We start from the raw sequence: 22,067 nt of genomic DNA on the forward strand, positions 1-22,067 counted from the left end.
AAGAACAATTCATCATCTGGAAGGGGAGAGAAGTGATTTAGGCAGCTGGAAAATGACAGCAGTACAGCATGATGATTCCCTCTGGCAATACAGTCCGACTATGAGCAATGACAAAAACAATGGCATATCTGAGGATGGTGCAGTATACACACACACACACACACACACACACACACACACACACACACACACACACACACACACACACACACACACACACACACACCATTTCTGGATCAGATGCAACTAAAGTGGAAGCATCATGATGCAGGGATAATTATACCACTTCTGTATATGCATGAATATGTAAAAGACATAAAATGTAGGAGGAATCAAAATGTTCAGACATCACTTCAGTTCTGATATAACCAAAATAGCAGTACTTCTATGGTGGAGTGTAAATACATCATCCAAGTATATGATGTTGTCAGTTCCAGAAGTGGTGTCATCAGTCAAAATGCTATTCATCATTTTGACATAAAGTTATTATACTATTTACATTCATTCCTTACCATTAAGATCTTGGATCTTGCTAGCAGCAAACTTAAGTTGCACCTGTAAGGCAGCCTACATGTTACAGTTTCTCACAGCCTTCAGTGTTAAATGATTAATGCCATGCTGAGATGGAAGCACCCATACTAGCAGCAGTAGAATGAAGTTCAAGATAGTGTGAAATGGGGGGGGCTAATTTTCCTAGCATTTGCAATGAAATACAGACCTCTGTAAATCCAAAGTAATAAACACTGATGTCAACATCATATCTAGCAAAAAATTCCATCTAGATTCAGTGCAACTATTTCCTAGTTTTGTTGCTTAATCTTCAGGTTTGAACTGAAACTTAGTTACCAAGCAAATAATTCAGATTTGCTAATGAGCTGTCAGTGAACTCTAGCACAACACCTTAACAGGTAATAAGGCATAAGGCACAGTGGTACTAAAATGAATGAAAATGGATAATGTAGCTTCCATTGCCCACAGGTATGTGTGTTTACTCCCTAAAACTGATTAAAGCAAAAAATTCTACCTGCCATCTCCTTATGAACAAATATTCCACTATGTATTCTGTGTCTTTGTATTAGGCCAAGCAGAAAATAAAAATGGAAACTGTCTTTTGCACAGAAAAGAAACATGCAATTTATTTTAACCAGAGCCCTTACTGAAGGCTTCCTGCATTAGTTGAGGAGTGAAGGCATTACAATATTCTTCACTCTAATATTCGTGAATCAGCCTGATATCATTAGCTACCTCACACTCCAGATAATCAGAATGTGACTGGACAGATTCAAGAGGAGGTACAGTAACTGCTAAAACTAATGTAAAGTTCAGTATGAGTTTTACGAGTTCAACAGGCAAAGCAAATGATGAAAACTGATATGAGTAAAAATCAAACAAATTAAAATCCAATATTCTTTTGCCCATTCTTAAAGGCATTACACCTAGGTATATTTGAGCATGGCTACAAAGTTCTACGCTAAAAGGTTAACTATACAGCTACTACTGACTTATGCAGTGATTCCAGCAATTAAAGAAAGGTGTGGGAATGGGGTCATAAAAATTCATCTGACTACTTGATCCATTTCTTTCTATAATTCTGCAATGAGCTGGCTAACACAAATCTAAATCAGATACTTTTTTGCATAGGGACTATATATTATCTACTTACTTCTGCCTTCCTGAAGTGGTTTTTGCCCCTGTGAGTGTAAACAATCAAGTCACCTAATGTTCCTCTTCATTGGGGTGTCCTCCAGAACCATGAAGATGAAAGATGTCCAGAGGGAACAGCATTCAGGAATCCACCAAAAGCACTCCTTGTGCTTTCAATGGCATTTCTAGTCATGAGGACATTTCATGATGGTCTTAACTCCACCCCATTGGGGGAGGGCGGTGAACTGCATTTCTGCTGGGCTCACAATGCCTTTCTGATGTCAGCTCAGTCACCCACAAACCCACTATAAAATCTACCATCCATCAATGGCTTTGTGAGCCTAACAACTGACCCCAAGCCAGGTCTTTTGCATCTGAACCACCTCATCCTCAGAGGCTGGTGCATCTACCTTGCTAGGACAGGCATGCCAATCCTCCTCTGTCAGCTACCCATACTAGCCATAGTAAAGGCTTTATCCAGCTATGCTACCAAAGTTGGCTACAATGTTTTTGTTTGAAAAATGTCTGTACAGTAATCAGCTTTGCTACCTTTTACCCTTTTATTCAACAAAGAAATTGCATTAAAAATCAGTTATCATTTCAAATTGATGCTGCTTGTTTCCCTGTGAAAAAGGACAATATTATTTCCACTGCATCACTGAAGACAACAAAATATCAAATACATTCCCTGTGTGTAGTGTAAAGAGCTCTAATATGTGCATTCCAAGGTTACCAAAGGAACTGATCATTACCATAGTACAGCAGCTTAATACGGTAAAAAATATTTTAATCTGAATGCTACTGCTGTGGGGTTTCATGTCTTAGTAGATTAATGCACTGGCCTCTAACCTCATGGACCTTGGAATTAATTAAGTCCTTACAGAATTAAATGACTGCAGAAGCACTTTGTCAAGACTTCATGCAGGCCACAAGATACAGCACATAGATTGTCTGGTGACCAGTAATAATATAGAATATCCATTTCAGCACATGTCCCAAGTCCTAAAAAAGTGAAACACAAAACAGTACCTGATAAAATGCAGAATGATGTCAGATGTCTGAGAATCTATGGGCAGAAGTAAATCTGCTCTCAATTCTCCTTTTGTATTAATGATTAGAATGCACTACTTCTGCGAACTGCCTCATGATTGAGAGCTGTAAAGGGCACCCACAGAATACTTGCTATTACTGAGATCAACTGCTTCCCCGTTTGCCATCACATATGCACAAAAACTGCTGTAAGAAGACAGACAAATGTTCAATTAACAAATTGCCTTGGGGTCTCTGTTGCTTACAAATGTTTCATTCAGATTATTTTTATTTGTTAGACACCGACAGCATACTGATAACCTGCAATGTACACCATCAATTTTTATACTCTGAATCTGTGTACAGTTTAGTGAATTTGCTTCCTTTAGGTTCATGTCTGCATTATTATACATTAAAAAGTTCACCGGGTCAAATCAACTACATGGAAACTAATTAACTAACAAGATAAATCAATCTACTCGCTGAAGAAAATGTCCAGCAAAGTTTAATTTATTCTGCTAAACAAATTCCCGGCTTCAGCTATGCATCATATGCTGTAAACATGTACTGTTCTAATGTACTGCCCTTCATCTGTCGTATCTTACAGGGTCTTGCTCATTTCAATCTTAATCTGAAATCAAAAATTTAAACATTACCTGGGAAGCTGTAGTCTTTAGTTTCAAAATGCCGTTGTTTAGTCTTTCCATTCGCTGGGACAATTCCTTACGTTTCTTCTTCAGCAAATTCCTATAAAGCATGATTTGCTCCAGAAAACTTTTTGGGGTTGTGTAATTGTATCGCTTCTCATTACGATGGTACTTTTCACTTACTTCATTGACACTGGTGTGGACATATGCCATGAAATGACTAACAGAGTCTTTTACACTTGGCTGAAACAAAAAATAGAAAACTTTTATAAAAGACTAGAAAGGAAGAATCAAACACCTTACAAATTAAGTCATGCAAGAAAATTCAAACTAGTGGTTTAATACCTTTTACTAGGCCTACATAATGACTCAAAACATAGTAATCAGTATTTTTTTAAGAATAATCAATATCTTAGAAAACAGTTTATACAATATTTAAAGAAAATAATGCATGAACAAAATGTTACAGAACAGAACATGCTTTTCAGAAATACTTAAAGGGAGAGAGGGACATGGTTGTCTCTGAGAACCACATGCCAAAAGTTGCACAACATGCCTTGAAGTGCACGCGTGTGTATGTATCGATGTTGGATGGGCATTATCAATGGACCCATCCAGAGATATAACTGACATTATAACCATAGTTCCTCTATGAACATTACCAGCTAGGGAACTAATATGGCAGCACAGAGGTTTAACCATAGTTCCTCTATGAACATTACCAGCTAGGGAACCAATATGGCAGTACAGAGGTTTAAGACAGTTAGCATGTGGCTTCCTGTAGTCCAGGGTTTTACTTATTCAGACTCCACTTGCCTAGAATACAATTCTAAACAAATCACTTAATCTGACAGTACTCCGGGGCAAATGAGAATCTGGACTAGGCTCCTCAGTTGTCTCCTGGAAAACCAGCCTAATAAACTATCTATGAAATTATGAACCAGTTCTGACTGGTGAGTGCCCCCTCTCAATTCACTCTCTTTTCAAACCATTTGTCTACCAAACTCCCCTCATAAAGTCTTCTTCTGAACAAATATTAACACTACAGAAGTTCATTAATAATAGATGCTAGGAAAGCTTTTGACAGGGTTAATTGGGATTTTTTATTCATAGTACTGTCTTCTTTTAATATTCCATCTGAATTTATCAGTATTATTAAAACATTATATCACAATTCCTTCACAAAATTATACATTAATGGTCAATATTCACAACCAATAAAAATTGCGAATGGAACCCGACAAGGTTGCCCTCTCTCTCCCTTATTGTTTAACCTTTATATTGAACCTCTCTTTTTACTTCTAACCCAGCAAACACACCATTCGATCCCTAGATTATTTAACACAAAAGTGAGCCTAACCGCTTTTGCGGATGACTTGAACCTGTACTTTCAACATCCATTGTCCGACATGGGAAAGCTAGTTCGATCCCTGAATACCTTTGCTGATATAGCTGGATATCAGATAAATAAAAATAAATCCTTCATCTTCCCGATTAATCCCCTTGCACATGAAAGCTTTTTATTCCCAGACGTATCTACTCGTATAGAGAATTCCCTTAAATACCTAGGAGTACAGTATGACCACACCTCTACGTCTATTTTACAGTCTAATTTATCCAAAACCTGGACTTCCATCTCCCAGGATATTTCAAGATGGCAAAAATTAAACCTCCCAATGCTTGCTAAAACCTCCATCATCAAGATGAATGTCCTTCCTAAACTTCTATACCTACTTAACTCCTCGCTTTCTTCCTCTCCAATTTCGCTTTTTAATAAAATTCACAAAGCTTTCGCAAAATTTATATGGCACCCTAAATCGGTCAGGATTTCATATCTAAGGCTTACTTTACCGAAAAAGCAGGGGGAATTAGCGATGCCCAGCCTACATTTATATTATAAAATTATTCAAGCGAATAGAATTTATACTATTGCAAACTATCTACCAAACCCGAACACTTGGTCTCCGTTATGGGTTAAACTATGGTACAACTACACACTAACGAATAAGATCAACCCTAAGGCACTACCCTTCCTAAATAAATACAACCTCAAAAAATCCACTCTTAAAGGACTAATAAAATCCTTCCAAGATTTATTCCAATATACTAAACTGGAAAATGCCCTTCTTCTATTCCAACCCTTCCATCTTAATCCAAATATAACCCTGAACAATGTAATGATTAAACTGAATGGTTTCCCCTTAATTAAAGATTTTACCCTATGGGATATTCATAAATATAACCTCTTATCTTTAACTGATTTACGAATGGTGTTGGGTTTATCTAAAAAGTATATCTCTATTCTGAGACAACTTAGAGAACTTACTCTATCCATAACTCATAACTTCCCGAGTACGGAGGAGGAACAGAAACACGTAGAAACTCTTCTCCAGAACCTAACCTATAAGAAAAATATGATCTCAATACGGTACAGATCCTTTTCTAACTTATTAAATCAAGGGAAAATTATTTTGGCGGACTATTGGGACCATCAGGGGAGCAATCTCATAATGAATCAGAAACTACTAGCTATTAAACATACTCAGATGTTCTCCCCATATAAAAAACTTCTCTATACACAATTCATGATTTTTAACAATCTATACCTTACCCCGGTTCATTTAAACAAATTTGATCCCAATCACACCACTATATGCTCCTGTTGCTCACATCCACATACCGACTTGGTACATATATTATGGTTTTGTAAATATGCTTACAACCTCTGGTGTTCGCTTAAAATTTGTTTAGAGAAAATGGGATATCATAAATCTACACTCACCTGGGAAATGGCGCTACTACATATTACTAACGTTCACATGCCTAAAATCAAACTTCATGCCCTAATTGTTATTTGTCTTTTGATTAAATATTATATTACTAAACACTGGTTGGATCGTACTAAACTTAGATGGAAAGATTTTAAAATCTTAGCTACTCAGTACATTCAATCTCATAAGCTGTTAATAAGTAATCCTGGTAGACGGAAATACTACCAGAAACTATGGGATTTCATTTTTCAGCTTTTATCCAATGATTAGTAATCTATAAAAAATTTCATGTATTCCTCCTGATTACTTCAATATGGAACATGTGTAGTCTTCAGGGTGATTAGTAGTATATTAAGTGCACTCTTTTTACTTTGCTCTAATCATTGACTTGTTTCTTTTTATGTGCACTTGAGAGAACTGGCACTTTTGTATATTGGTTGTTGTTGGATTTGTTTTGTTTTGATATGAAATAAATAAAGTTGTGTTTTTAAAAAAAAAAGAAGTTCATTAAACCTTTAAACTTATTCTAATTTCTTAACCAGCCAAGCTATTAACTCTTTCTCAGCTTTCTGATTCATTCTCAAGAATGTGTGAAACTTGAACTATATATGAATATGTTTGCTTGACATGAAAATTGCAAGCTTTTACCTTTGTATGCTCTTATGTAAAGTTAAGAAAGAGTACCCTATATATTTGGTGTAAATAGAATTAAACAATGATATCTCGAGTCTCTACAACAATTGAAAATATATAACACAGTACTGTATTCCATTGCTCTGCATACACTTAATTGTATGATTCTGCATTAAGACTATGCTTATCTCTATACTACTACCCATGGCCAAGGCTGTGGCTAAAAATGACCACTCCAACTACAGAGTTAACAAACGATAAAATAAATGAAAATAGCATAACAATCTGAAATGTATAAAACACTCTGTGTTTAAGCTGAAATAACATTCCATAGTTGTTTAAGTCTGAGAAAGCAATGTTCTGTCAAAATCGTTGTTTTAGGAAGAAATGCACAACATGGATTATGTTTAAATCATACATATTATTTCTCTGGTCCTTCTCTTACCATTGAGCTTAACCCTAACTGATCACTCTACAGACCCCAGCATGCCCCTTGAGAGAGCAACAGCTCATTCATTCCCTGATGTCAGGGTCAAGTGGACCAGGACTGGCACAATCATGTGCAAGAAGAATTAGGGCTTTTCTCTTTAAGGCCCTACCTGTAATCAGCCACTCACCTGTGATCCCTGGTGTCAGTACACACCCTTCCCCTTCACAGAACAGAGGCTAACAGGCATATGTCTCATCATTTCTCTACTCCCCCACATCAGCTCCAACAGGTGCCGGAGTTGCTAGTTAAACTTCCAGTCACCTGGGTTTCAGTCAGGGCTTTATCCCTCTATTCCACTACAGATGTTTAAATGATAACATATATATTTGAATAGCAGTGGTATTATACTTTTGAATCAAACTGCTGAAGTTTAAGGACTGCTTAAAACAAATATCACACTTTCTGGATTTGTTCAGACCTATACTGCACAAATTATGACAGGAAAATTCATACAAAGTAGACACATACATATAGGAGCACTGTTTAAGTCATCTTTGACCATGAAAAACAGCTTTGGAACAATACTTACTAGTAGGTGTGACACTAATGTGGGTGTAATTGTGGCAGGAGGTGCTCTTTTTAGCATGACCTTTGCTGTGGTCCTAAAGGAGTGTTTTATTGAGGTAATGGAAAAGGTGAATGTGGGCAGACTGCAATGCAATACATATCAGCACTTCTCTAAGCAACTGTATGCATATATTACTAAAAAATAGGTTTTGGTGTCAATAAAGCCTTAATTAATTGAAATATGGCTCTAGATTGACCATAAGTTTAAAATAATAGACAATCTCCATGAACTCTGAGGGGGCCTAAATATTTTTTTAAATTAGCATATTAAATATATTTCTTATAAATTAAAAAACAACATTTCTAAGGTATCTGCTTTAAAGACAACTGATATAACCACCCAAACCTATTCTAGAATTATATTTTCTAACTAAGCTTAAAAAATAGAAATACCTACTTTCTAATATTTACAAGTCCCTTTTCTTCTTCCTTAATACTCTACCCAATTACTCCTTTTCTTGCTGCTCTACTCTAAAACATAGTCTCAATTTATGTGAATGTATTCTTAATAAATATTTTCTGTTAATCTGATTCACTTTGTAGTGTAGCTTCTATATGTACCAAGGCTGTATTGGCACTTTTCTGTTCTGTATGTATCTGCATGGATCAGTGCTCTATCCAGTTAGCAAATGCAAGGTAAAAATACATAAAAATGAGCTTTGTACAGTTTAGTAATACGACAGCGTTAACAGCAGTGCTTACATGATAAATGATCTAATGGCAGTAGCTTTATTATGTGCTGCTATCTGATCGCAATTAACAAAGACTGTTCAATGAAGGCAACATTAGCTGACAGTGTTTATAATTAATAAAAGTTGTAGCAAATTATCCTTTGAGGAAATTTAGCACTGTTACTGCCTCCTACTAAGACAACCTTAAATATATAGCTGCATGTTGTACTAACTGGACTCTATCAAGTATAGACTATACATTAAGACTCTAGGCAGTTATGAAATGATGAGCGTAAAGGAAAACCAAAGACAACAGCTATTATCAAAATGAGATGATCAGGAGAAAACGTTATTTATCACAATTTAAGACATTCCATGCTAACTATAACAACCTGTTTTTGATTATTATTTTACTCATTATGATGTTACAGAAATGCCACTAATTACAGCAAAGTAGAAATATCAAAGCGTAGAAGACAAACCAGTGATAGTACTGTTACATGCATTAACATCTGAGACAGCAATTTTTATTGTTAGAAACTTAAAACAGGGAACATACAGTTTAAGAAAAGAAGTGACAGTAGACTGAAGTATTCCGTGTCTTCTATATCTGCTAGCTAATGTGATTTTAAATGGACTTATCCTTTACACTCTGTTTTATGCTATAACAATGGTGATGGACTACATTAACAAATGGTTCAGAGGGTACAGATCAACATGGCTGCGTTATGCAAATGATGTTGCACTACAAGCAGACTCTGAATGGGAATTCCAGGAAATGACAGAAGGCTGAATGTAAAATTAAGGCACATGGGATGAAACTGAGTACAGACAAGACAGTTGTCATACCAGCTGATGGGGGAAATCGGAAGTTGTTGAAATTTGAAACAGAAGGAAAAACAGTGGACCAGGTTAAAAATTTCAAGTATCTGAGAGCAGTATTTAAGGAGGAAGGGAAGTCTGGTGAGGTCAAAGCTAGAATCTGTGGTGCTGCAGTCAACTAACATAGTGTCAGGGGTGGTGTGCAACAGAAGAATGTCAAAGAATCTGAAAAGTAAATGCAACCAATACTTCTGTATGTTGACCCACCAAAGAATGTGCTAGATGGTTTACACACAAGAGCATGTAATGCTGAAGAAGATGAAATAATTCTGCCAGATGTAACAGCCACAAAAAAAAGTGTTTTCCATGACAGATATTTCACATCATGTATATCTGTTGGCTGTAGGAATTACTTAGGGCACTAGCACCCTAAGAAGAGGCGGAAATGGGTGGAGCTGAACAAGAATGGCAGCGCCTAAAAACAGCATGTGTTAGGACTACAGAAAAGATATGCGGCCAAGCCAGGTATGGAAATAAGGTACATAAGGAAAGCTGGTGGTGTAATGCAAAAGTCCAAGAAGTCAGCAAAAGAAAGAAGGAGTGCAGGAAGACGTGAGAGATAGAAAAGACCAATCAGGCTAGGAAGGACTACTGGTTGGCTAACAAAGAAGCTAAGAAAGAAGTTGCAATAGCAAAGAATAGGGCATTGGAGGCACTCTACCAACTTCTGGAAATTGACTCAGTAAGTAGCACAAAGACACTATATCAGGTTGCAAGGCAGAGACAGAAAGATAAAGAATATAGTCAGACACCCTTCATAAGGGACGCCAGCGACAACCTGCTCACCAGTCCACAGGACAGCATAGGCAGGTGGAAGTATTTCCAACACCTTCTGAATGAAGAAAACCCCACAGAAGTTGTACTGCCCCAGAAACAGCCTACGATGAAAGAAGAGGAGGAGCCCACCCTAGAAGAAGTAAGAACAGCACTAAGGAAAATAACGTCAGGGAAAGCAGCAGGCTCAGATGATGTCACAGCAGATATGATAAAGATGCTGGGTGGGACTGGGGAGAAATTGCTCCTGAGGTTTTTAATAACAGTGTGGAGAAAATGGCATATCCCAGATGACTGAAGAATAAGCATACTCGTGCCAGTGTACAAAAACAAAGGGGCATCCACACCTGTGGGCAGTACAGAGGCATCAAACTCCTACCACATTGCATGAAAGTTCTGGAGAGGGTGATTGATAAATGGATATGCACAGTAGTAGAATGTAAGCTGGGAGGTGAGCAGTTCAGATTCAGATCAGGATGCAGCACAACTGACCCAATGTTTGCAGTGAGACAGATACTTGAGAAGAAGCTAGAGATGAGGACAGAGTCCAACTGGGCATTCCTAGACATGGAGAAAGCATATGACAAGGCCCCACGAAAGCTGATATGGGCAGTATTGTAGTGGTTTGAAGTCCCAGAAACATTGGTAGAATTAGTGCAGACTATGTACAAGAACCCAATGACTCAAGTATGAACAGTGTTCAGTCTCACAGAGGGGTTCCCAGTGGGAGTGAGTGTACACCAGGGTTCAGTTCTGAGCCCATTGCTGTTCATACTGGTGAGGGACTACATTAGCAAACAGGTCAGAGGGGATGGATCAACAAAGTTGCTGTATGCAGACGATGTGGCGTTAAAGGCAGACTCTCAGCTAGAACTTCAACAAAGGATAGGAGAATGGAATGCAAAACTGAAGACACATGGGATGAAACTTAGCACAGATAAGATGGTGGTAATGGCAACAAACTGGAGAAATCAGAAGAAGTTGAGAATATAGATAGAATGGAAGATAGTGGAACAGGTAAACAGCTTCAAGTATCTGGGAGGGGTGGTTATGGAGAAGGGAAGTCTAAATGAAGAGGTTAAAGCTAGAATCAGAGGGGCTACAGCCAACTGGCATAGTGTGTCAGGTGTAGTCATTGACAGAAGAATGCCAAAGAAGCTGAAAAGTAAGGTGTACAAAACAGTGTTGTGACCAGTACTACTGTATAGTACAGAAACCTGGGCAGTAAAGACAGAACAGTTGTAAAAGCTAGGGGTGATGGAAATGAAGTGCCTGAGAAGGGTAGTAGGATTCACACTATGGGACAAACGAAGAAATAATGACATAACAGCAGAAGCCAAAGTAGCTTCAATTGCATAAAAGATCAAAGATAACAGATTATGGTGGTTTGGACAAGTGCAGAAAAGCAGAAGACAATCTGATGAGGATGATTTGGGACAGACAGGAAGAAGGTAAGAGGAAGCGAGGAGATCCAGCAAAAAGGTGGATGGATTGTGTGAAAGATCTGCGACAGTCAGGCATGAGTGTTGAAGAAGGCAGAACTGTGGCACTGAATCGAGAGAATTGGTGACAGTTAACACGATACTCTGACCCCAAGTAGAAAAACATGGGAAAAAGGGGGCTGATGATGATGATGTATATCTGTTGGCTCAAAAAAGAGAGATAAGTTTGCTTTTTTAACACACAGTTCAAATCTCAAAGGGCAAAAAGTCACACAGAAGATGCATATCAAATCCACGCAGACACACACTGGCCAAACACCTGTGCAAACTATTTCCAAACTCTCCTTTATCAAGACATGGGAGACATGTACATTTCTCATAAAGAATAATTGTTTCAGTGCACCAGCTCTTGCATGCACAGTAACACACAGATCTTTAATAATACCTTCAGGCTAAAAAATGCAAACTTCCATAAGCTATACACATCCCTCCCCCATTTGGGCTCATTAGGGTAGCATACGTGAAAAGTACGTGCTCTAAAATGTACATTTACCTTATGAGCAGGCAGTAAATAAGGTTCAAACAAAAGAGAAAAAAAAGTTCCACTGCAGAGACATAAAGTGACTAGTCTAAGAGATCTTTCAAAAACAGAGAAACAGATGCACAAAATAATTTCAAACTTCCATTTATCAAGTCATGATGGGATGGTACAAAATAGCTGCAAACCTCTGTTTATCAAGGCATTCGGGGACATATAATAGTTTTGCCAAATACCTATATAAATATGCTTCAGCAAACTGGCTTTTCCACACTCAATGACACAAAGGTCTTTAGTAATACACTCAGACCAATCTTGGAAAAAGGAGAGTGATGTTATCTTCTTGGGATCTTAAATGAACAACGTCCATTAAGCAGGCCTTTACCACATGGCCTGCTATTTATCTGTGTATCAGCTGACACCAAAGTAGAAATTGCAGAGACGTGAACGTTTTATTGATGAATAAGCTAAGTCTCATTTAAATAAGTATTATAAATAGCCCACTTCCCTCATTAAAATATCTAAGCCTTGTTTGCAGTTCAAGTAATAAATCTCATCCACTTTTACTTGTTAGATTTTCTTGTATCTGTTCTACTTTCATTCAGGAGTTCAGATTTTCGACAGAAAATTAATATTTCATGAGTTCAGTTTATGGGTAGATAAGGAATCATTTTTATTAATTAAAACTCTGTCATCCAAGCTGATAGATTCAGTGTTTTGAGATTGGGGGTATAATACTCTGAATTACTGCTGTGACAGTAAACTATTTTCTTGACTCAAGGACTATAGTTACAGAGTATTTACATTCATTAAAATAAAACAAACCATAGTTTTTGTGACCAAATAAAGAAATAAAGATTAGACTAGCCATGTTTTGTTTCGTTTTACTTTTGAGCAGTAATTCCTGAATCAAATGTACAACAAGGAAAACATATATAAAGGTACAAATTCAAGGAATGGTGGCTTTTTAGGGTCAGCCAAGATACAACTGCAGTTGCCAGTACAGATAAGACCTCAGTCGAGAGGTCTGAGTACCACCAGGAAGGGAAGGAATCAATGAAAATATAATTTAACCGGGACCAAATCCAAACAAGAAGAACTACAGATGATGTTGGAACCCATAAGGAGAAGCAGAACATCCAACAAGTAGTTGGTTCCACCATTCACAATCTTTCTAGGTATGTACTTTCAAACAATGAACTTAGACTCCTAGATAAAGGAGTTTCATTTATACCTTCAACACAAGGGAATATTAGTGATGCATTAACAGAACTGACTTTTTATACATAATGTTGAGTTGAAATTATAATACAAGAATGATAATCTTAATACTGCGGATGAACTAAGGAGAAAGAGTGTTTTTATTCCTTTAAATGCTCTGGTGGTAAACTGTTTCATGACATGTGCAAGGATGAAATATACAACATCTTTTTTGAAAGGACATGTGATAAATTTTATAATGACAATAGCTGAGAAACAAGTGCTGTGTTCCTTGTGTAGTAATTATGATATTGTTATAAAACCAGCTGATAAAGGTGGTAAGATTTTTATTATGGACAAGGAACAATATAATGGCTGGATGTCTGAACTGTTATCTGACCATAGCACTTTTAGAAAGGTTGAGAAATCTGACGTTACTAATCTTGTTTTTAAAGTTAAAGGTTGCCTGTATGATTTACTCATGGAGGGATCTATTTCCCCTGATGAATATAATTATGTTTATATAGCTGAGCCCACTATTCCTGTGATCTATGGGTTACCTAAAATTCATAAAAATGCTACTTCACCACCTATGCAACCCATAGTTTCTGGGAATAGATGGGTAACCACTGCTATTTCTAAATATTTAGAAAAACAACTATTTCTTTTTCTAGAAATGAGCCAAAGCTACATCAGAGATATTAATGATTTTCTGAGCTCATTATATCAATGTATGATTTGAATTACTGTTCTGATCTTAACTTTATTTTTGTAACCCTGGATGTAAAATCCTTATTCACTGTTATACCTAATGAATATGGGATTCAATAGGTTCGAGAATTTTTGTTGAACAGTGGATTTAAGAGTGACAAAATTGAATTAATGTGTACTTAACTGGATATTGTTCTGTGTAACAATATTTTTATATTTGATGCAGGCTTTTACCACCAGCAACTGGGAGTAGCCATGGGCACCCCAGTTGCTAACACCTATGCAAATTTGGTGCTTGCCAGCTGAGAAAATGAGTTTATTTGCACCTCTTTTTCATCTAGCACTTTTAAGAACTCTAATCTTATTTATTATGCAAATTTTGTGGATGACATTTTTAATATGGTCAGGGAATGTTAATGAACTTAATAATTATGTATTAGAATTACAAAATACTACTAGTTTTCTTAAGTTTCATCTTAAGTACTCTGAAAAAAATATTGACTTCCTTGACATAACCTTATTAAACAATGAAGGAAAGATTGACACTATTATTCATAAAAAAATGGGCAGACTACAAAATGTTTACATTATAATAGTATGTACCCTTGGCATATTTATGGTAGTATGGTTAGGAGTCAGTTTATCAGAACCAGTAGGTTGAATACTAGTCATGATTTTCTTTCTGTCAGAGATGGCTCATATGTCTGAAGATTTTCAGACTGGATGATGAGATTTTATTAGAGAAAGCTAGGCAAAATATATTGAATGAATGTGCTTCCTTAGCTAAACCTTTATTTTTAAGAAGAAATGTTATGGTTAGGAAGAGAGTAGCTATTAACAACGTGTTGAGATATACTATAACGGTCCAAACACAACTCTCAAGCTCACCACAGTCATTCCAAGTCATGGTGTCGCTGGTGTGAGACGCACTCTCCTTGACTACATGAAAAGAGACATTGAGACGTTGAGGCATGTAGCCCAGGCAGGCTGAGCCCTGACCTTTGAGCAGTATCCTACCTTCACCAAGAATGATGCCACAATACAGAGATAAGATGAGCCAGAAGTCTCAAAAAATCAATGCTTTCGAGGCCCTTCTCAGTATGGAGAACATCGATGTCTGTGCAGTGACAGAATATCCATTCATCAAGGAGGACACACACCTCAAGACTGGTGCAAACGCCACGATGCATCGGAGACCATCCAGGTGCAATTATGAAAACACTAGGGGATAAATGTCTTATCCACCATCATACATCATACTAGACTACTTCAATTACATAGATAATATAGACCACTCCAAAACTACCTCAGCCCAAAAAAGTAGTTCCAAAAGTCATAAACTCAATGCCACTCAGCGACCATGGAACAACCATCCCCTAGGAGATCTCAGAAAAGAAAACATGCTTCATCTCATCAACAGAACATGGCAGCGCAATGGTGGACCCCTCCTGGGTGGGGATCAGGATGTTTCAATAAAATCTGCATTGGAGGTCCTCATCCCCCCCACCTGAAAAAAAAAACCACAGTAAAGAACTTCTTGAAAGCTGACTTCACACTTCTAAAGACTAGTGTGGTCTCCGCTGCATGGATAAGGCAATCCCAAGCAAAAGTAAAAGTCTTGTACACCCCCAAAGGCAAGCAAATCCCTCTACAACAAAGCCATAAACAAAAACAACAAAACAGAGGAAAAAGCAAAACTACAAGATAGAGCAAAAATTTAAAAGGTAAACCCTAAGCAGTCAATAAAAGTCTAAAAAAAGAGTTCTCATAAAATCATCCAAAGCAAATTTTGAGAGAAAAAATAGCCAGATTCAAAATTAGTTCAAAGTATGCTTTAGCTATAACAGCAAGACAGGAAACTTAAACTCCCAGATGATGTGAAGATTACTGAAAAATGAGACAGATTTAACACACTACATGACAACATCACATACCACACTTCAGGTTCAGTGCAAACCAACCCCCTCCCCAAAGAGAGATATCTATACCAGCGATTGCAGTCTCCCCAACATCTCCCAAGCAGCTCCAACTGAATGCAAAAAACCAAGCAAAAAGCATCCATGGGACCTGATGGTGTCCCCGGGCTGCTGTGCTCCACCCGAACTCAACGAGAGAAACCCACCCACAGCTAGACAGCTGTTTAATCATAGTCTTACCTCTGGATCGTGCCCAGGGAGTGGCGACTGCACTGTGGTCCCACTTCACAAAGGCGGTGCCTCCACCCGACCCTGGAAATACCAGCCCATTAGCTGACAAGCCTTTATCTGCAAAGCCATGGAGAGGATCATAATGGACCGCAGATCATGCCTTCTAAACTTGGTTGACTTTTGTTGTTGGTCCCATGTCAGACTCAAAAAGCCTGTCACAAGTGGTGTACCACAGGGCTCAGTCCTGGGCCCACTCTTGTTTGGCATCAAACACATCTGACACAGATCCTCCTTCAGAAGGGTCTCACAGCGGATAAATTCTCATCTAGATCAAGGTCACTCATCAGACCAATGATTGAGTACAATGCCCCATTCGTCACCAAAAGGATAAAGGGTCTCAAACATCTGTCTAAATCTTGACCAATGTGAACCTATGAACATTTAATAGGCATACGTCTATGATTAAATCAGTTTTATGTAAGAACTGTGGAATTTTATTGTCTAACCCAGATATAAAGAGTATAATAGGCAATAAGCCATCATTTTGCTTTTATTAAAGAAAAGACTCTCAAGCAGAAGTTATGCTATAAAATTCTATGCTTTAAAGATGTGTGTCAGCCTAAAGTTAACACTAAAGCGACAATTCCCTGCCATAATTGTTCTTATTGTAGTTATATTAATGTTGAAAATACTTTTGTGCATCCCATTACAAAAAAGATTTTTAATTTTACATCTTTTGTCACCTGTTCTACTAATAATATAGTATATACTGTATGGCTAACTGTAAAATGTAAACATTTTTATACTGGTAAGACTAATCAAAAATTAAAGGAAAGAATAAGGTCCCATTTATCTGATATCAGAAAGGAGGTTGATACTAATGCATTAAGTAAGCATGTCATTAGTATGGGGAAGGATCATATGTTTAAGTTTAGAGTTGTACAGAAGGCCTTCAATAATATAAGAGGGGGTAATATGATTACTATGACTGAGTTGTTAGAGTATAGGTGAATAAATTTTTTTAGGGCAGACAAACCACCTGGCCTTAACATGATGACCAGTATTAAACCCGTTTTAAAATTTAAAATTTAGAAGAGAAATTTTATAAATGAGAATTATACCGGGCACTAATGAGCTAATTGTGTTAATTGTTTTTACTTTATTTGATTTAATTGAAATGCTGCCTTGTGTATTATATATACCAACTGAGTGTTAACAACATTGCTGTTAGCATTTTGAAAGAGTTATTTATACTCAAAAGTTCTGCTTTTTTATTTTTGCTGCATTGTGTTTAATAAATTTTAGACGGTTCTGTCCTTGCCTGTTTTCTCTTGTAATACTCTTAGATAATGTCTTGTAATGAACTGCTGTTAAAAGAATTCTGTAAGGACTGTTTGAATAAGTTTTTCTTAAGTAACAAATCCATTAAATCTATAACCTCCCAAAAATGTGCTTTTTAATAACTGCATTATTTTTTCCTCTTATGTATTTCATTACCTGGAATAAATGTAAGGAAGCTAATAAATATAAATACTATAGGATAACTTGTCCTTAAACCGCCATCTCTTCTACATAGAACCCCCCCCCCCTCCTTACTGGGTTCAAATACAGTTTTTTTAAACAACATAAAACATCTTCCACATCTGAATTATAACCTTTACTTCTTATGTAATACTTACCAATATTCTAGATTAACTATCAACAAAATAGTTCCTAATACCTTAGTATGTATAGTAGCAAAATAATCACATCCCATTTCCTTACCTCAATCAACTCCTTTACTTTTTCTTTATTTAAACTACATTATCTGTGAATGTTTGCTCTGCATCAATTCCATTATATATACATTTCTCCTCTAGACCACTATTAAAATATCAGCAATGTAATTCAAGACTACTAGACGTCTAATCCACTTCCTAATTTCTTACCTCCACCTCTCAGTTTCTTCCTTTATTGTAATACAAAAACAGACATAATGGGTATTCTTGCCCATTACCACCCTGTCTTCTATTCACTTATTTGCTACCGTTTTAACATATATTTTCTTATATACTCTCCAAATAAAAGTTATACAATTCATAGCCAGCTCATAATACCTCACACATCCTAATCATCTCTTCAAGATCAATTCAATCAAATATATCACATCTGTTACAACTAATAAGGTTTCAATCTCCTCCCCCTTCCTATAGTATTTAGTTTAAAATTACGAGTACTTTCTTATCTCTCACTTTTACCACCTCTGTACTTCTAGTTCCAAAATGTTAGTTCTTTATTTTTTTCAGTCTGTGTGACATGCATTTCTTCCAACAACACAGTCAGAATTCAATTCATGCTACCGGTTTTCAGTTATCAATATCCCTTCTACTTTCCTCTTATAGACAAACCTAATCACACACATCCCACACAATCTTATATATCGTATATCCTTCCTAAACTGTTCATTCATTATGTCAGCTAAAATATCCAACTGCCAAGTCTCAAGACTAGAATAGCTGACAATACTGAATCCAGTCTATCCCTGGAACTGCCTTTTTTACTTTTTTAAATATTTTCTTATGCTAAAGCAATCTCATATTTGCAGAGACTATAATTTAAAAGTTCAGATGTTATCTTTCCACTCTTTTACTCCCTCACCTCTGAAATGCTATACAAACAATCCAAGTGGTTTTCCACTACCTTCTTAATTCTATTTGCTCATAAACTAACTGCCCTCCATTAATTCTTCAACATCTAATATAGCCATCTAACAACTTTATCTTCTAACTTAAGAGTAGTGAACCCCCTTCTTGTGTACATTTAGTGGTTTGGTGCCCTGCTGGCAATTAGGTTTACTGCCTTGCACCAATGGGTGTCAAAACAGGTTCTGACTCCCCAACAGTCTTGAACTGGATTAAGCATGTTAATGGATAATGAATAAATTGAGTAAACTAATACATGCATTTCTTTTTTAACTTATTTAATTCTACTCACCATTCACTGCATAAACCACATAGCTTCTTCACACTTAAATGACCTCTCCATTGTGCATGTAAAGCATTTCACATAATTTCTCTTTCTGCTTCAATGTACATTTTACTTACCTCATAAAAATTTGTTTCTTCTTTGTTCATATGCAATGCTTTATGATTTGTAAAATCTGTCTGTATTCATTGAAGAGAACATATTGCCATCTGAATATTTTCAAATACATACTCTATCAGTGGAATTTCTCCCCAGCCCTACCATCAATAAATATAAAGTACACAACCTGGTGTGGGAATAGAACCCAAAACCTTTTTACACTAAAAGTGAGTATGCTACCCATTGAGTAACTGAGACTACCAACTGCTAGGCTTTGGGATTGACTCTGTTTTTTTTTCCATCTCCCAGATTAAACTGTCCTAGGACCCTTCCACCACTGTCTGCAACTGGCTTTAAATAACTGACATGTTGAATGTAATATATTAGAACAAGAACATTGATCCATCTACCTACTTAACTGAATAAATTACTTGAATCTTAAACAAGGCACCTTTATTCCTCCTAAAGGGACAGCATCAGAGAGACAGTCTCCTAGATTTGCCAGATAAAATGATTTTATCTGCAGTAATCCTTTGTACTCTGCAACTCTGAGAAATAAGGATATCTTTATCAAGCTGGCTCATATAAATGGGATTTTCCCCTCCCCTCACAGTCGATAAATAAGGATATCATTACAAGTTGATTCATATCACAGCACTCTAAAAATGTGTTCAATAACTTTATAATCTCTTTCCTTTTGCCCCACCTATCACTATTATTAGGGTCAATATCCCCTATCCATAGCACTGTTGCATTAATCACTAAAATGAGTACACATCTTTTAAAGGAAAACTCCACCTTCTCCTACACTTTAACTCAACTAAAATAATAATACTCTTAGGTTGCTTTTCTCTCTACTACATTGTTGCAGTATTGTGTTCATACCAGAAACCTACTTGTATTTTATAAAAAGTTCATTTCCTTGCTTTGGAATCAAAGGAAGAGAAAGAACACTCATTTTTTTAAGCTTAACTTCTCACATAATTTAGAGAGGAATTTGTCTACGCTTGCATGACATACCACAAACACACAGGAATTTGTAGTCGGGTACTGTTGACAATCTTATATGGGTAATTAGTCCTGCTGAAGTCAGGAGAACAGCAACTGCTGTAAAAAAAGACAAAGGTGTGAAAGTGTTTTCCATTGTCTTTATTGCACAAAGGAGGACAACTTAAAACTGATTTACAACTGCTTCCAATGTAGCCATGTATTTCATTGCAAAACAGAGTAATTAGATCAGTCAATGGTTCAAAGGCAGTTGTCACCTCTTTTGACAAATTTATATTAGCAGCATCACAGTACTGAAATGCTGAGCTTTAAACTTTAAATGTTTGTTGTTTATATTGCTTTACATTTTAACATGACTTAAATGTAGTATCAAAGATGTCTGTGACATTTGGAGAAAAATCAGAAAATATTTATCTTGTAATTTTTGAAACATATCAACACATTCACCAAAGCGTGGGGGAGGGGACTGTCAATTCATCTTGGACTACAGAAAGATACATTGAAAAAAAAAAGGCCTGTAATTTAGCTACTTTTTTGATTGCAGGTGTATAACTCCTTAGTATAGTATAAAATGGGACACACAAAAATGAGGGCCATAAAAGAAACCAAAGAAGCAGTCCTGTTGCAGAAGGCATATAAGATGACAGTGACTGACACTGATCGTATTATGTGCCAGTGGCATGGGAATACACCACCACTTCCTTATGTTTAGCATGACTCATATAAAACAGACGTGACATGGATTATGGGAAAGAAAGAGAAAAAGGTTTGAAGGAAAACAAGATCATGTTGATATGTAAAATCCCACTGGCAGCCATTTTGTAGAAAATATATTAAGATTCTATAAGAAGCAGTCTGAGTAATTTTGAGGTGTTATAATTGCTAAGAAAACAAACACAGAGTGAAAAAATAGATTTATTTTAACTTCTAAGATGGAGTTTTCCTTTAAAGACCTCCAGTCTTTTTTTTTTCATACACTGATGCACCTATAATACACTATCTCACAAATAATCCAATGCTTGGCCCATCTGAACAGTGAAATAATTCAGTATGCTTATATTCTGTTCAGAATTTATAAACACAGTTACTCCAACACATTAATACTCTCTCACAGACCACATTACTTCCACAATCCATAAATGTTGCAGTTTCACTGCTGCTATTTCAAAAATAACCTGGTGTCTATTATAATCAATCTGTGTTTTGTTTCTTTTCTAAACATGTTTATTAAATTATCATTTATGAAAAAGGCACACATGCAACAACAGAAAGGAAAACAAGCCATGTTAACATTTTTAATTCACATGCATTATAAATTACATATGTGTTTTCTTTCTAACAACTGCCAGTCAGTCCAACATTACATAAATTGCTCAAGTTCTGCCTTCCCTTAAACTTCACTCCTCCTCCTGAACATTATTCAGCATGTATTGTTCCCACAAAGTCCATTTAGTTCCATGTATTTTCCTTCCCTTTTCTAAAGGTATCAACTTCCAGTTATTTTATCATTTTTATTATTCTAAGTACTTCAGGATGGGGTACTTATTCTTTAATGGTTCAGATGAGACTAGGGTTCTAGCTACAGAATGACAAGTATATAGCCTGAAAAGCTTGGTATATGAAACTGTAAATGAGAAAGATGGGTTAGGGATATGGACACTCCCAGTTCAATCCAATAGGACAGGTATTTTGGACAGTGCAAAAGAAATGGAAAAACAGAAAAAGGTGGGCAATTGTTTTTCAGCAAGCTGAGCAATGAAATATTGCAGCAGAAATACAACACACGGTAGGTGATAAAGGTGCACAGCTCTCGGGTGGCCAGAAGCAGCGAATAGCAATTGCCCGTGCAC

The 22,067-nt window shown here is 36.6% G+C and overlaps 1 protein-coding gene across 1 annotated transcript in view; it reads right to left on the reverse strand.

Moving 5' to 3' along the window:
- DNAH11 (dynein axonemal heavy chain 11) overlaps window positions 1–22,067 on the reverse strand; it is a 4,606,558-nt gene that overhangs the window by 1,761,013 nt on the left and 2,823,478 nt on the right. Inside the window, exon 56 of the mRNA XM_044065542.1 lies at window positions 3,330–3,563. Within this exon, the coding sequence (XP_043921477.1) occupies window positions 3,330–3,563 (234 nt within the window). The remainder of the gene's footprint in view (window positions 1–3,329; window positions 3,564–22,067) is intronic.

Source organism: Protopterus annectens, chromosome 3.part0 (genome assembly GCF_019279795.1).
Source record: "Protopterus annectens isolate FY-2018-M chromosome 3.part0, PAN1.0, whole genome shotgun sequence".
Classification (NCBI taxonomy): domain Eukaryota; kingdom Metazoa; phylum Chordata; order Ceratodontiformes; family Protopteridae; genus Protopterus; species Protopterus annectens.